We start from the raw sequence: 10,778 nt of genomic DNA, 5'->3' as shown, positions 1-10,778 counted from the left end.
AAAACGGTCGTAACAAGAACCCAAACTGCTTAATTAACTCCTGCAGTCTTAATTCTCTATCCGGACTTTCTTTCTCTATTATCTTTATCAATTCTTTCTTTTTCTGACATCTCTTCTATCACACTGTATCATCTTCTTTTCCTTCTTCGATCTTCTTTCAATTCGTTCTTTCTTTCCTTCTTAATTTCAATCTGTCCTCTGTCTGCCTCCTTCTTTAGGTATCACCTTAATAATACGAATCAAAGTCTACTAAAACGATCACGTATATCAGTAAACTTAAATTAATGGTAATTAATGTACCGGGGGCATATATAATTATTTTACAGTGGTCTGTCTAATAACCCCAAAATAAAAAAGGCTTCACTAATTCTGATAACAGGCACATGTGTGGGTTACTTTCACTTAGCATTCTACTGATGAAGCAATATAACACCACGAAGCTAAATGTGCCTTCTCGCTTAAGTTTCTATTGTCTTTTTTTACGGCAATGAAAGCAGCTCAAGGCCAACCAAAACAGAAAAAAAGAACACGCAGACAATTTAATATTTTATACTGAGGCTGGCAAGCAAATATGGATGACACACACACACACAAACACACACACACACACACACACACACACACACACACACATATGTACGTCACGCCAGCTATAATTAAGAGCGGCTGTGTACACATACGAGAAAACACAAACACACACAGAAAAGAAAAACAAGAGACACTTCCTTTTAACGAGACTGAATAAGGAGGCGTGAAGGCAGACTGAGGACAAATAAAGGATAAAGAGGATGCGATATAGAGGAGAGGAGAGGAGAGGAAAGGATCGAAACACCTCTCCTCCCGAAATTGACCTCTCTTTTGGCCACTCTTCTGAACTCTTTTTAATATAGGGGCAGTGTTCAGCGGGCTTATTTTCTCACTATTACTCATTTTTTTACCCTTGAGCTGCTTCCTTTACGGTAAAAAAAGTATGTTAAGAATATCATGTCCCGTTTTAGACTCGTAAGCCACAGTCATAACACGTCTGCTTCTTCACTAAGGAGGAAAGATTGCACGACGCTGGGGTAAGTTGCGCGTCGTAAGGAGTAACTATATATAAATTAGTTCCTTAATTGGATACAAAACGCTGTGGTCGTTTTTTTCTGTACTGAGATCTTTAAATAATGAGGTAAGGTAAGGTTTGGGGGAATACGCAATAGCTTTTTTTTTTTATAGCAACTACTACTACTACTGCTGCTACTACTACTACTACTACTACTACTACTACTACTACTACTACTACTACTACTACTACTACTACACGCCCCCCTGATGTAGTATCTGTCACAGTGTGGCTTTAGTATTTTCCTAACGGGCACAAATGATGAGGAAACCAGTCTCTCTCTCTCTCTCTCTCTCTCTCTCTCTCTCTCTCTCTCTCTCTCTCTCTCTCTCTCTCTCTCTCTCTCTCCTTGGTAACGCTCTTAATTTCTCGTTTTAGGATGACTGCCAACTAAACAGCAACTTCACTATGTATCGTTTCGTGTGTTTACGTTCATATAATTCACAAACCAATGAAACCACAGAGCTTTATCTCTACCTATCTATATATCTATCAATCTGTTAATCCATCTATCTATCTATGTAATGTATCTAGCTATCTCTACTTACCTGTTAATCTATCTACATCGCATACCACTATTTCTACTACTACTACTACTACTACTACTACTACTACTACTACTACTTCTACTACTACTAATAATAATAATAATAATAATAATAATAATAATAATAATAATAATAATAATAATAATAATAATAATAATAATAATAATAATAATAATAATAATAATAATAATAATAATAATAATAATAATAATAATAATAATAATAATAATAATAATAATAATAATAATAATAATAATAATAATGATAATAATAATAATCACAGTAATAATAATAATAATAATAATAATAATAATAATAATAATAATAATAATAATAATAATAATAATAATAATAATAATTTACTTTCTCAGCGGTGATCCTTTGAAGAGGGATAAGCTTACGTGCGTGTGAGTGTGTGAGAGAGAGAGAGAGAGAGAGAGAGAGAGAGAGAGAGGGGGGGGGGGGGGTAGGGGAGGCTGTGTTTCTTGACGGGTGGCCACAGCTGTTGAGCAGACGTGAAGGCAGTTGACACCACACACACACACACACATTCTATGGGCTTTCCCCAACCTAAGCAATGAGATAATTCTTATTCTTGATGGCTGCAAATGTTACTTGGCTTGCGCAACACCATGGATTTCAAGAAGAGGAGTAGCATCTTCTGTATGAAACGTTCCTCGCAACTAATCTTCCTATTGTTTATTCTTTCTCTCAATCTATTTCTATCTATCTGGTCGGTATTCTCAAACACTTCCGCCCCTCATAGGCCTACCATCTATTTGCAAAGGCCAAAAAGGAGGTTAAACATGTTCTTAGGAGTATTTTTTCACGTTCATGGTACAGAGTCTTTGTCAAACTGCCACCAAGGTTATAAAGCTACCCATGAAAATGCTCCCACGACTCCTACAAGGGTCATAAAACTACAAATGGAAATGCTCACGACTCCCATATACACGATGAGAGCCCTGGCAAATGTGTGTTGGGTGCCGGTATGGTTAAGAAAGTGGTCCTAAGTCTTATGCAAATGAAGACAGCATACAGCCTAGTTAGCATCTTGTTATCATGGTGGAGGTCCCAGCTTCATACACGGGGGTCGGATTTCATACATCTCCTCTTTTATATGTAGGAATATGAAAGAATATCAAGACACTTCTCCACCCGAAATTGACCTCTCTTTTGGCTACCTACTCTATATTTCGTCTTTTATGGGAGCAGTGGTTAGCGGGATTTTTTTCTAAACTTTCTTTTTGTTGCCCTTGAGCTGCTTCCTTTGGTATTTATAAAAAGGTGTTCCTAGGAGTTTGAGGCTGGGCTGCAAGTAGTGTTAGGAGGTCAATGGGTCTGCTCCAGGGTTTTGTGCGAAGTCCTACGATGATATGGACATGACCAATAGGACCTTCTTGACCAGGTGAGCTTAAGGATAACTATTCATATCCTTCCTGATATCCTAAAACACTACCCTATGTTTGCTCTAAAGACATTTCTAAGGTGTTCTTTATAGGTTTCTGTGGGGTGGTGAGAACCATTATTATTATTATCACTATTTATATGTTCACGGAGACAAGAATCGATCAACATATTATTACAACTCTCTCTCTCTCTCTCTCTCTCTCTCTCTCTCTCTCTCTCTCTCTCTCTCTCTCTCTCTCTCTCTGCACTTTACTTCCCGGAATGGCTGGCTTTCGTCATCGCACAAGCTGGCTGTGATGTGAGATGTACAAGCTTTTCCTATTTTCTTTGTTTATTCATTTTCTCGCCCTTTTTTTCAGCGGCTGAGACAGGAGTCAAGTTGCTGCCCATCCCTCGCCCCCGCTGTGTACTGTCGGCCACGTGGGAGGTGGGAGCGGCGAGGCGGGGCGGGCGCGGCTCCACCCTCCAACAGAAGTCACATGACGAAGGGAGAGGGCAGAGTGGAGCGTCTCGTCTCGTTGGTCTCGTCCTGCTCCACCACAGCGTCGTGACACCCCGACGTTCGCGTGAGGTCACTACTCCGTTCAGAGACAAGATAAATGAAGTGGAATTGAAGGAACATGGGATTAAGTTATTAAACGTGAGGATCCGGGGCAAGAGGCGAGACAAGGAATGCCATGCTCACCCCCGCCGCCCGCCACACCGTACATGCTGACCCTTGTGCCGAGAGAGACAGTTCACGTCGCTGATCCTGCAGTAGTTCGTTGCACTTTAGCACTCTGCAAACCGTGGCGTGAGCAGAAGTGTACCCAAACATAGACGCCACTCCAGCTCCAGTCTCTTGTCCCAGTTCCTTCACAAAAACAAGAGATCGTTTGCCTGTGGGCCCGCCAGAGTAGGGTTACGCCGCTGCTCCCCTGCCAAGCCACGCTACAGGCCACAGAGCACCGCATGTATCTAACTATCTATTATCTCCGACGCCCTGCTCCCTTAATATCATTGCGGAAACTTCCCTACAGGGGGTGGCCGCGGCAGAAGTGTCTCCATCTCTCCCTGTTCCCAGTTCACCGCATCACGTATACCTCTTATCATTTATTACTCGTCCCTGTTACTACAAAGTCTATAGTAATCCTGCCTCACGAGTTACTTTACATCTTACTTATACTGATGACTACATTACTCATCATACCAGAAGAAATAACAGGACTCAAACTTGGATGCTACTACAGAACGCTTAACTCTCGGTATAGCGGAACACCCTACTCTTGTCCTCTCGTCCCCCTCCGTCAAAACACCATTTATCCCTGACGCCACCCCTTGTGTGGCGTCAGCGGCGGGCCTCCTGGGTGCCTAGGTGCCTGGGTGGACTTGGCGGGCACAGTGAGTCTCGGGGCCGCCACGCACACACGCACCACCGCCTCACCCTCCCGCCGGTGCTGCTGGGCTCGACGCACCTAACCTAGCTGTCCGTACCTCATATTAGACAAGGCTTTCGTAGGTGTTTTGGACATTTCCAGGGGTAGTTTATTGACCCTGGTGGTAGTGTGACCCTTCTTTTGTACCATGAATGTGAAAAAACCCTCATGAAAACCCGATTAATATCCTATTCGGCCTTTGGAAATAGTTGATGTGGGAGGTGTGACTCGATGCGCCAAACCTTGCTGTCCGCCAAGTACACAGATTTGACAAGGCTTTCGTGGGCGTTTTGGGCATTTCCAGGGGTAGTAAAGTGACTCTAGTGGTGTAGTGTGACTCTTCTGTACCATGAATGTGAAAAAAACTCATGGACACCCGATTAAATCTCCGAAATCGTTGATGAGAGGTGAGGACAACGCACCAAACCTTGCTGTCCGTTCATCTGGCTCATTGATCATTGCTTTCTTCACTTCCGCTTGGGATTATAGACTACATGCATACTCAGTGCGACTTTTTTTCATATATATTTACAGCTAGTGTCCATGTACGGGCCCGCGTTGTCGGTATGCCACGGCCTTGACTGACCACGAAATGCCACACATTCTCTTGATTTCAGGTGACAAGGCAAGCATGCGAGTGAGCCCCGAGGTGAGAAGGAACACGTGAACACCTTAAACGCCGAGAGGAAGTGCCCCAAGGTGTTATATTGCGTCGGGGCTTTTTTTTTATTACTTCCGCTTGGGGTTATAGACTACATGAATAACCAGTGCGAGTTATTTTTATACATATATATTTACCGCTAGTGTCCAAGTCGGAATGCCACGGCCTTGACTGACCACGAAATGCCACATATTCTAATGATTTCAGGTGACAAGGCAAGCATGCGAGTGAGCCCCGAGGTGAGAAGACACACGTGAACGCTTTAAACCCCAAGGAGTGCCCCAGGGTGTTGTATTGCGCCGGGGCTTTTTTTTTTTTTTTTTTACTTCCGCTTGGGGTTATAGACTACATGCATAACCAGTGCGAGTTTTTTTTTTATATATATTTGCCGCTAGTGTCCATGTCGGTATGCCACGGCCTTGACTGACCACGAAATGCCACATATTCTAATGATTTCAGGTGACAAGGCAAGCATAAAGGTGAGCCCCGAGGGGAGAAGACACACGTGAACACTTTAAACCCCAAGAAGGAGTGCCCAAGGGTGTTGTATTGCGCCGGGGCAGGCAGTGGACTAGAGTGCAGGACGTGACACATACACAAATCACTATATAGGCCTACCCTGTGGCAGCCATGTGGTGGAAGGCCCCTGTGGTAATGGTGCTGGCGCTGTGCTGGGCCGCCCCCGCTAGCACGGCAGAAATGGGGGAGGAACCGGATATCTGCGCCATGACGGACGTGCTGGTGGCCATGAAGAAGCTCCTCGTCCTCCTGAGCACAGAGATCCGTGACCTCCGACAGCAAGTGAAGACGAGCTGCCAGGCCGGTGATGGCGCTGTGGGGAACGACACCAGCCCCGCTACGACAGCAGAGAGCCTCGATGGAGATGGTAATTTGAGGGTCCGCCATGGATCGACCCTCGCCGCCCGCCCTTGTTGGCCTTCTTTTCCGCTCTGTGTCGCTTCTTAAGTCCTCCTTGGCACTTCCTTACACTTAGATACTTCACTACGCATAGTTACTTCACTGCGTACACTTATAACCCTTACACTTCTTCTTTAGGGTGTTCACAGTTCACTTACAAGTTACAACTCCCCGGCAGCTGGTCTTGAACTTGATCTTGTTAACAAAGGTGACTGACTTGGACTTCCCTTTTCTTCCTTCTTCGTCTTCTTTTGAGCTTTTCTGCTTTGTCTCGCTTCTTAGGTCCTTCTTTACACTTCTATACTTTACTGCGCATTCTTAGTTACTTCACTGCGCACACTTATGTACTTCAACCTACACTGAGCTTTGTTTGTCTGTAAACTTTGCCTCCATTGACTTTGCTTTTCCATTTCCTTTTCCTTTGTATTCTTCGCCTTAGCTTACTTTGGACTTTTCTTTTTTTTGCATTTCTCTCAGCTTCCAATGAGTAAAAACACATAATTAGCTTTTCGCCTCCTGCCAGCCATGTAGCCTTCCTGAAACACTTTCCTCTTCCTCAATGGACACCTTTCCAAGCTCCATTGATGTTTCCAGAGCCCCTGGCACTGGAGGACACGAAGCCCGAAGAGGCCAACTCCACCGAGCACACGGATGATGACGATGACTTTGGGGTCGACCTCGACGATACCTTCACTGTGGAGGTTGAGAAGGAGGAGAAAGAGGAGGACTTCAACTATGATGACGTGGAGGAAAACCCCGTCAGCGAGGTCATCACGGGTCTGGCCAACTGGTGGGACAACTTCTCGCCCTTCGCCCCCGAGCCAGCGACCACTCCGGCCTCTCCCACGACCCAACCCGACGAGGATGAGGACAAGGACAAGGACCAGTACGAAGAGGAAGAGGAGGATGTAGTGGATGCTGACGAAGATGACGACGATGACCTCGCACTCCCAACACAGAGACCGCTCAGACCGAGGCCCACTACTACGACCACCACCACGACCACACCTCTGCCATACACGCTACCACCAGCGCGTAAGTCCTTCGTATTATATAAAACTCCACCATTATAGGTTACCCAAAAGTTCACCTTGGTAATATGACCTTTCTTTTGCCTTCCGGTAGCGACCTGGTGTCCCTCGCCCTTCCAGTTGCTGGCTGACGGCTGCTATCTGGTGGTCCACGACTCTAGGGAGTGGAGGTCATGGGGCGAGGCCTATGCTTTCTGCCAGAGCTACCGCGGCGAACTGGCTGCCCCCTGGAGACTACCACAGCTTCAGGAGTACCTATCCCCCCGCTTCTGTGAGTGATACTTTACTTTTAGCTTTGCATCATCTTGTACATGCCAGTCTTGCATTGCTGGCTGTTTGGTGGTTATGATTATATGTCCAGTTTATCCAGACGTTTGGGAGTCCAGCATCAAGCTCATTATTCGTTCACAATTGAGTGTTTTTGGTTCTAACATTGTGTCTTTCTTGTGTTCAGCCGATGCCTTCTGGGTGGGTGCCCGCTTCGTGTCAGCTGGCCAGAAGTGGGAGTGGCTCACCGGCAGGAGGGTGGAGCAGGGCGAGTGGAGGCCAAGCCAGCCACACAGGAACCCTGGCAAGAAGTGTGTCTTCCTCGACAAGTGGTCTGGCTATCGGGCGAACAACTTCTTCTGTGGGGAGAAGTACCCCTTCATCTGTGAGAGCAAGGCAACTTAGTCTGGCCCGGGTGGCTGCAGCCTGACCGTGGCCACAAACTCTTTGTCAACAGTATAATGCTGTTCTGGGGTCATTCTTTGTCATTTAATTTTCTGGAATAGGTGAATTAAACTACTGTTAAGGGGTATGTCTCAAATGGCATGAGTAAAATATTTTTATATTAAGGCAGTAAGAAACTTTTAAGTTTAACTCTTATTTGCCAACATTGTTGGAAATTCCAAATAAAACAGTAAACCGTATGTCTCTTATGATCCTGCCTCGTGATACAGCAGCTCATACACAAGGTTATACACTAACCACTCAAAACTAAGCAAGATACAGAGTATTTAAAACTGTCAAACAAATTATTAACACAAGACACTGGAAGCAATAACTAAATTTGACTAACTTCAGAACCTAACCCTTGCATAAACTGGTGGTAAGATAACAATAACACAAGACGGTGCAATGAACACGTACACAGTGAATACAAAGAGGCAAACCTACACAAAGTATGACCACGCAGCAGGTACAGAACACCTCTGTAGCAGAACAACTGCCACTGCTACAGCATGGGTGATAAGGTACTGACAGCAGCATACTGCTGACCTCAAGTGCTGACAAACCACAAACAGTGATATGAAACTGAGGTGGACATGATGTACAGAAGACAGTATTAAAAAAAGTTCCTTTACACAACATGTAAATTAAGTTAGAAGAAAGTATAATCAAAAGCAATTTATTGCTAGATTGTACTCCATAGTCAACCTTTCCAACTGTAAACTGTCCCCTTGCCCAGCCTTGAGGCTTTACAAAAGATCCAAATACTTGAACATCAACACACCTCCCTCTGCACACACTCACGGCCACGGCAAGGTGCTGCTGCCTCACTTGGAGCCTCACCCCGGCCTGGCTCACTGATGACTGCTCCCTTTAGCACCTCATTTATTTGTTTCACGGATATAATACTTGCAAATATGTTAATACTCTGAGAAAAGGACATGAGTGCCCGATATACACATGGAAGAGGAGATTCATCTCTCTGGAGGAGAGCCAAACACTCAGGGTCTGAAAGATGCTGCTCACTACAAACCAAACAAACAAACTGTTCTTCAAGCCAACCACAACACACTTAATTTGCTGCTCCAACCTTAAGTGGATAAAGCATTGCTATCCTAAATAAGTACAAAACGTATTGGATATGTACTGGTCTTATAAAATAATGTAAAAGTAATAAGTGTACCGAATATCCAATATTCTCTCTCTCTCTCTCTCTCTCTCACACGCACACACTTCCAGCACACCCCTAACAGAATATATATCTGATATTGTAACTTACATGAATTTATCTTGAAAACAAGGCCCAAGTGTACACACCTAAAAGTAATATTAATCAGCACTGCATCAGTACCAAGAGATTCACCAGTAAACAGACAAGCAACACCAAGACGCCAAGTAGTCACCCACAACCCCCCGGGAGGCCGGTGCAGCGCCAGGACCTCAGCATTACCTGCGTCACCCACACCACTGCCATTACCACTCCACTAGTACAACCACTCACTGCATCAAAAATAGGTTTTGTCGTATGTACATCAACGAACCAGAGGGCCAAACATGCAGCCTTGCCTCCCAAGCCTCCCACTCTTGGCTCTCTCCTTGACAGCAGGCACAATACTTAATAATAATATTAATTCATTGTTAACAGTTTTATCACTAATCATAAAAATGCTTGCATTAGCATAATAAAACTTGGTTTCAAGAGAAATAAGAAGGCTCAGTTAACATAGGTACATGCTGATTTGGCAACCTTGCTTGGCAAAATCTGTCCATCAGTGCCGGACACACAAACGTACGTCTAAAATTCTAAATTCAACAGCCACCTGCGGCGGCAGACTTTCTCAGGGAAGCCACAACACACAAACACAGCCTCTGCACAGTTAAAATTTAAATCAAAAGCAACTTACAGGTATGCAGATTGGTTTATGTTCCTTGGAATCATAATCAGCTCTTTAAAATCTAATTGATAAATATAGGAACTAAATGTCTATACTCTAAATAAAATTTGATTGTTAACCCACAACAAAACAACATTCTTCACCTTCAGTTCTTTTAAGTAATTGACAAAATCCTCCTCAGCATGGAATGGATGCTGCACAGACAGACCCTTCACATGACAAGAAGCAGATCCAAACACACAAAAAAGTCTTCGCTGTATTGTCCGTGAGCCTGACACCATACGTAATGCCACTAATGTAAACTAGCACCTAGACCTTCACTAATAAAGATTCTCCTTAACATAGAGATTGCACAACAGTCCACCACACAAAGGCTTCCCAGCAGACTTGCTTCTGGGGCACAAAGATAACATTACTCTCTATCGGGTCGCCACATCCTCCACTACTGCTGTGCTTCTTGATCCCTCACATCCACTCTATCACACTAACCATTCATAACAACTCTTTTAAAGTTTACTCATCACACACACACGCACACACACTTTCACATGTATATAAAGCACAGATAGAAGTTGTACAGTGTCTAGAAGAAGGTGTATATCAAAGAATATCACATACAGAGAGGATCAAGTACATTCCTCTGTGAAGCTCCCTCTCTTCTTCCTGTGGCAGGCCGGCACTCACACCACCTGGATGGCTGACTGCCCGTTCTGCTGGCGCTCCGTATGCTGCACCACCCTCAGCTGCTCCTCAAGCTCCTGCAGGGTTTTGTCAGCATCCTCCACCTTCTGGGCCACGAGTTTCCAGTAGAAGTGGAAGGCAAAGAGGGTGAAGAGCAGAACGATAGGCACAAGCAGCACCGTGGAGCCGACGGCGGCGTTGCGGGAGTAGCCGAGAAACTTGACCCAGCTGAGGAGGCCGATCTCAACTAGGAAGAGCAGGATACCCAGCACCGTAGAAAAGGTCCAGGCAGCCTCGATGTACCTGGGGATCCACGCAACGACTTGTAACCCTTGTCCAAGCAGCCTCAATGTATTTACCTATTTGTATTTACTTATTAGAAGTGTACAGGGTCTGAGCTCATGTA

The 10,778-nt window shown here is 44.7% G+C and overlaps 2 protein-coding genes across 17 annotated transcripts in view; one reads left to right on the top strand and one right to left on the bottom strand.

The window, feature by feature from the left end:
- The first annotated feature begins 3,469 nt into the window (after positions 1–3,469).
- Positions 3,470–7,996, top strand: LOC127005234 (aggrecan core protein-like). 6 transcript variants are annotated; one of them, XM_050873974.1, is made up of 5 exons: positions 3,470–3,631; positions 5,596–6,022; positions 6,649–7,089; positions 7,180–7,356; positions 7,540–7,996. In XM_050873974.1, exons 2-5 carry the CDS (start codon positions 5,767–5,769, stop codon positions 7,755–7,757), a joined length of 1,092 nt encoding a protein of 363 aa, XP_050729931.1. In that variant the 5' UTR covers positions 3,470–3,631; positions 5,596–5,766; the 3' UTR covers positions 7,758–7,996. The 6 variants fall into 6 exon arrangements, with proteins under 6 accessions (XP_050729931.1, XP_050729934.1, XP_050729932.1 ...); XM_050873977.1 differs by having other exon boundaries at positions 3,487–3,626; XM_050873975.1 differs by lacking the exon at positions 3,470–3,631 and adding an exon at positions 4,377–4,525.
- LOC127005235 (protein orai-2-like) overlaps positions 7,875–10,778 on the bottom strand; it is a 14,035-nt gene continuing 11,131 nt past the window's right edge. For all 11 annotated transcript variants that reach the window (XM_050873990.1, XM_050873987.1, XM_050873981.1 and 8 more), the window contains one exon: positions 7,875–10,675. In XM_050873990.1, coding sequence (XP_050729947.1) covers positions 10,372–10,675 — 304 coding nt within the window. In that variant the 3' untranslated portion in view covers positions 7,875–10,371. The remainder of the gene's footprint in view (positions 10,676–10,778) is intronic.

The sequence above is a fragment of the Eriocheir sinensis genome, chromosome 29, assembly GCF_024679095.1.
Source record: "Eriocheir sinensis breed Jianghai 21 chromosome 29, ASM2467909v1, whole genome shotgun sequence".
NCBI lineage: Eukaryota > Metazoa > Arthropoda > Malacostraca > Decapoda > Varunidae > Eriocheir > Eriocheir sinensis.
This window is presented reverse-complemented; position numbering and strand designations above follow the sequence as displayed.